Consider the following 6,081-nt stretch of genomic DNA (forward strand, 5'->3'; position numbering starts at 1 on the left):
GAAGCCATCAAGGTTCAAAAACCAGCTGGCAGCTGTCATGCTCAATTATTTAAATCCTTAAATTCTCTACCAACAAAGATGGACCATGGTGAATCATATACCACGCACAAAGACAAGAAAATTTATGAAGCACATGAACAATCTTCTATAAATTGTAAAATCTTTCCCTGATTCAGACGCTTAACAGCTAGCTTTTGATGTACGCGGGGAATTGCCATTATTATGGCTTCACAGACATTGTAGCAGAATGGATATTCATTTATGAACAGTATAAAATTCGAAATTTAAATTTGATCACACAACTCCACCAAAGAGGAAGAAGAAATTTGATTGCAAGAGGATTGTGTTGCATAGAGAAGAGAGGAAAATATGAAAGGGGACATATAGAGACCATATATTGAATAAATAGTACATTCACTGCATAGATCAATAAGCTTGCGCATTCCAGTTCAAATCAGGAACTACTTTGTTTCATATAGACTATGAAACAGCGATCATACAAAACATAAAAGAAAAAAATAGAAGGGAAAACATCATTATACAGAAGACACTGGAAAGTTTTATCTATTTCCTGCTGAACAAACTTCTTAGTTTTCCTCTTTCCAACCGCTCCAGTAGCTTCTTGGCACCCGGGATGTCCATTTCTGTAAGCTTTTTAAGATACCCAATTGCTCCATAAGAGATCATCAGCTTCTTACATTTCTTACTTGAGGATAGAGATGCAAGGCAGGAAACGGCGTACTTTTTCGAAGTGTTTTGTGGACTTGGGTCGAGCAATTGGACCAGATTCGGCACACTTTTATCATCCTTCTTAACTTCTCTGCAGTTTTGTGAAAGGATCATCAGGCTTGAAATTGCCTGCGCAGCAACCTCTCTAACACTGTTTGATTTAGCCTCAAGCATCTTGACAAGCAGAGGAATGCACCCAGCTTCACCTACCATTTTCTTCATCTCTGTTGAGCTACAAACCCGACAAATTGCCGATGCAGCGGCTTGTTGTGCACCCAATGATCCAGATTTAAGCACATGAACTAACCGGGGCAGGAAACCAAGAGAAAGCAAGACTTCTATGGAAACCGACGCAACCAAATTTCTTAATGCACCAACTGCAGATTCTTGAGGCAGTGGACCATCAAGATAAACCAACAGGCTCCTAACACCACCTTCTGAAATAACAGACCTTCTTAGATTGTCATTGCTGGCAGTGAGATTCTGCAAGCACTCTGCTGCATATTCTTTGGAACCCAACAAAATTCCACAATCAAGAAGATTGATCATAACCCTTACAATCCCTTCCTCGGCTAGGGTTTGTCTCACCTCCGGGACAGCTGATAGATTCTTCAAAGTACAAGCACCTGCAGCCTGAGAAACAGAATCACCAGTCCAACAGACTTCAATCAGTGGACGAACGCCACCATGCCCAACAATCGCACGAGCTGTGTCCGGTGACATAGACAATCTCTGAAGAGAGATTGTAGCCTTCTCTTTGCCCACTGAGCTACCTGACTCAACAAGCCTAATCAGAGGAGGCAGGACTCCTTCTGAAACAAGCCAATTCTCACAACTCCCTGATTCTGCTAGCGAACAAATTACAGTGACCGTCTTCTCCCGGATACGAGGAGATGTTGCTGTGAGTAATTGAATTAAAGCAGCAATATTGCTCCGCCCCAAAACAGCCAAAACATTCTTTTCATCTTCTTTCATTACTTCGACAAGGCTGTCAAGAGCTCTGTGCTTTGCTTCTAAGTGCCCGATCTGAAGGCGCGCAAGCAATTCCCTTAGATTACTATGAGTTGCAGCCGCTGGTTCAGCTGAAGAACCAACCACAGATAAAGGCAAAGTAGCCTCACCAAGCACCCCGGTCTTGATCAAAAGCCCACAATCCCTCAAATTCAAGTCCAGTTTCCCTAACAAAGCATCCAAGTCACTCTGCATCCTAAGCTTCCCTTCATACTTCTCCCCCACACACAACTCAGCTAATTCTATCGCGTTCTTCAACGTCTTCGACATGGCCTGCAATTGCTCCTTACAAAGTGCATTCTTTGAGAAGCAAGGGTGGCTCGACAAGTCTGATAAACGCAATGGGATCTGCTCCAATTTTGATATTATCATCTTCCACCTACCAGGGAACCCCTTCACCTCCCTAGCCTTAATAAGTGCCACTGGAACGAGCTCTTGGGCATGAGACGAGCACTCTTCAGCAGTCTGAGTATCTGCTAAAACCTCAGCTCCACTCTCTTCCACCATCATTTCAATATCAGTCTCGATCCAATTTGTTGGCGGAAGCTACAAGAAATGGAATTCAGAGAAAACCAAGGCCTGTTGTAAGCTAACAACCCCAGATGAGAAAACTCGGAAAGGATATGATATTTGCATAGAAAATTAGATGGCAGTGGAGCAGTTGCAATCATAAACACATGAATTATAAATTAAGACTGTAATAAAATAAAAAAAATAAAAAAATCAGGGATTAAAAAAAACTAGAAAACAAATGGGACAACATCAAGAGCTTCGAGAATCTTGTATGATCACACACAGCTTTTTTGCTGAAAACAATACCCGACCAACCAAATGGAAGTACCTAAAGATGCCCCACGAGTCCTTTCCACTGCTCTGTAAATGCAAGTGCTCATTTAATGCCAACACAACTGGATTTGATTATTCAAAGTATTGTGATGAAAATGAAAGAAGTTACTTTTAACGGCTAAGCAGTGCCGTCCAATTAAGATTTAAGCAGCCGTCGGCACGATTTTTTTTTTTCTCCCCAATCACCAAAATAGCCCTTTAAAATTAAGGGATGTACTAATTTATGAGGGTATTTTGGTAAGTATGAACTAAAGCTACAAACTTTACTTTTCCAACCAGAATGTGGTGAATACTGAATACTGTATCTTTTATCAGGTTTATCTACTGAGTTTTTGCAAAGCTGATCCTGATCTGTATTCAACGGTCAAGATTTCTTGGAGAGGTTGGGAAAAGTTGGAACCTTAGCTGTATTTTCCATGTTTCTCACATAGATGGAGCTTCCTGGTTAGAGAGAGAGAGAGAGAGAGAGAGACTTTGCTTTGAAGAGAAGGTAGAAGTCTCTATCTACAGGTGTATTTTATTGAGTGTATTTAATTTAATCAAAATGGACAATCCCCACAGAAAAAAAGAAAATGGAAAGAAAATTCTAAGCAATCAATAAGAAATACAAAATTTTACCTCGAATTGACTTGACTTTCCTTAACTTTCAAAGGATTCTTCCACCACTAACAGCCACCAAACAGTGCCCCTCTCGCTCTCTCTCTCTATCTCTCTCTCTCTCTGTGAATTGTTCTGTAGGAGCAAGGTAAAATAAAAATGATACATAATGAGCAATAATTCCATAGTAGCAGAAAACAAACTAAATTCCAAAATATAAAACAAAAGAGAAGAACGAGTAAAACAAAATTGCCTTTTTTGAATTAGGCATCAAAGAAAGGAAGCTGAATCAGCTTCAAGAACCAACCTTTAAGACTCAGTAACTCAGAAGGTGTCCCTTTTTCACGCAGAAAGCAAACCAACATAGCTTCATCTTCAAACCTCACTCTGTCTCTCTCACACTAAGCTGTAACTCAGAAATGCTTCCAAGGAATCAGCAACCCACCATACCTTGACTTCAAATCTTTCTCCTCTCTTTCTCTCTCACTACAAAGAAAACCCAGAAATGCTTCCAAAATCAGCGATCAAAAAACAGCTGGATCTTCAAAAACTCTCTTCTCACTCTCACTTTCAGACGACACTGACCCGGAAAACAATTTCTCAGAATCAGATATAGCTAGGGCTAATTTTTGTTCCCTAACGAAGAAACTGACATCAAACGGTCGAAATCATTTAAAAGGAACAAAAAAAACCCAAGAAAAATATGCAGAAGAATCTTCCACCTGGAAGAATAGGAAGAGATCCAAGTTTGAAAAACGCTCCTAAAGAAATTCAGCTTTTTCCACTATAAGACACACACAGAAATAGTGCATAACAATCGCAACTAGATTCAAAAATCAAACTTCCTCTCTCTCTCTCTCTCTCTCTGTGTCTCTGTCTCTGTCTCTGTGGGTTAATGGAAGGAAATGTCTCCCTCAGATTCTCTGTAAAATAACGCATTATTTTACTGTGCATGTTTTAAAGGTAAATGCCGAACACGATGAGAGATCAGACGGCTGTGGTTGAGGTTCAGACAGAGTATCCGACCGTTGGGATTGGGTAAATTTTGAATATGCTTTTCGAAAGTTTACGTTACCAATGTGAAGAGATGGCCGTGGCTGCCACGTGTGCGGTGGAACGGTTTATGACTTTTCAAAGTGGTGCATAGGTTGAGGATTGAGATAGATACCACGTGCGAGGGAAACAGATCATGGGAAAGTGTGTTTCAGACGGTTGGATTTACCTATTTGACCTTGTAATGTTTTTTTGAATTCGGATCGTTTGTGGAGAGTCCAGCAATATATAGGGCCCGGCCTATGAACGCTCCATAATATTGTGTTTTAAACGTGTAATTGTTAAATTATTTTTAAAAATTAAAATGCAAATGTGGACCAACCTGAATTTGTTGCATTTGAAAAAGAACAAATAATGTGACAACAAGTCTATTTTTAATTAGTATATTTTGATTTTTCTCGATCATCAAATGCAAATATGCATTCTCAAAGCCTCAAATGATAGTTTAATTGGATGTGAACCACGCCTCATGAAACGGAAGTCACTCGTTCAACAAATATGCATAATATGCATTCATCTTACAACTCCAAGAAAACACCTTTTGAATTAAGTGACAAATGGGTTATAGTTTTGAACTAAAGAATGCAATCATGAGCTTGAGAAGAATCAAATAGTGTGATGTTATAATATTGATCTCGTAATTAGTGGGAAAGAAGAAGATGTGGACACCGAATGATTAAGCTAATGCATTTTGAATGTTTAAACCAAGGAAAATAATGATTAAATGGCTCATGAGAGTCATGTTTTTTCATCTCTAGTTGACATATCATTATCAGTATAAAAAGCCAAAGTGTCCAACCAATTGGTCCATGCCACTAGTACATTGACTCTACGACAAACATACCCATCTCATTTCTTTCAACTTATCCCTTTTTATTGTTGAATTTGTACCCACTTTTTCTTTGATATGTTTTTAGTGGGCGAGGTAGTGATGTACTTCCCAATGGCTGCGGTAACAAACAAGAGCTCCATGCAACAATAATAATATAATCAAATATATGAGGGAGAGGGTTGGGTGAGTGAACCAGGACGCGTGAGGATGGTCAGGGTGCGGGTGGGGCTTTGGCGTTGCGTAGCCAGGACGTGACGATGTTGCCTGTCGACTACGCACAATTTTCCCGAATTATTTTATTTTATTTTATTTTTTGTATTTCCGAGTAGTGGTGGCCTATGTTGCATCCACCCACCACTTTGCCTTCAACCCCCACTGCTTTCAACTTTACAAGTAGGGCCGTAGCCCGGTGGTAATTCGACCACTTGCATTGAATTTGAGTAATATTAAAAATATGAGTATAAAAAATTATATAAATTAATTTAAATTTGAGTTCACCTTAATTATGACACAAGCCATTAAAATAGGGATGGATGATACAACCCGACCCAAAATACCATTTAATAATATAAATCGTGTGGAATTAACTCGACTTGACCCATGTGTATATATATATATATATATATATATATATATATGAATTATGCAAGTGAATCATGAATTAAGCAAGTTGACACAAAATTGACTTGTTTATTAATCAGGTTTAATCGGATCAAGGCGGTTTGACTTTAATTCTATTTTACTAAACCATAACATGTTAATTTAATATTAAGTTCGTATTAAGTTTGTAAGTCTTATAAAAAATTGTTAACCTTGCTTATAAGAAATACACATATAATCTACAAGTTGAATGCACCGTAAAAGGAGTAAGGGTATACATCACTCTCTATCTCTCTTTCACCCCTCCTAAAGCCTATATAGAATGGTCCCCTCAGCATTTGGTACATGAAGATCTTTATGATTTTTTGGTCACATAAGTTTTGAAAAAACATGAGGGAGATTGGAGGCTAATA

At 38.8% G+C, this 6,081-nt stretch overlaps 1 protein-coding gene across 2 annotated transcripts; it reads right to left on the bottom strand.

The window, feature by feature from the left end:
• Positions 1-368: 368 nt before the first annotated feature.
• On the bottom strand, positions 369-4,064 carry LOC132187035 (vacuolar protein 8). Of its 2 annotated transcripts, XM_059601186.1 has the most exons (3): positions 3,491-4,064; positions 3,205-3,318; positions 369-2,286 (listed from the first exon to the last, which is right to left on the bottom strand). In XM_059601186.1, the coding sequence occupies exon 3, from the start codon at positions 2,248-2,250 to the stop codon at positions 565-567; it is 1,686 nt and encodes a 561-aa protein (XP_059457169.1). In that variant the 5' UTR covers positions 2,251-2,286; positions 3,205-3,318; positions 3,491-4,064; the 3' UTR covers positions 369-564. The 2 variants fall into 2 exon arrangements, with proteins under 2 accessions (XP_059457169.1, XP_059457170.1); XM_059601187.1 differs by lacking the exons at positions 3,205-3,318; positions 3,491-4,064 and adding an exon at positions 2,582-3,174.
• Positions 4,065-6,081: the final 2,017 nt, after the last annotated feature.

Source organism: Corylus avellana, chromosome ca7, assembly GCF_901000735.1.
Source record: "Corylus avellana chromosome ca7, CavTom2PMs-1.0".
In the NCBI taxonomy this organism is placed as follows: Eukaryota; Viridiplantae; Streptophyta; class Magnoliopsida; order Fagales; family Betulaceae; genus Corylus; species Corylus avellana.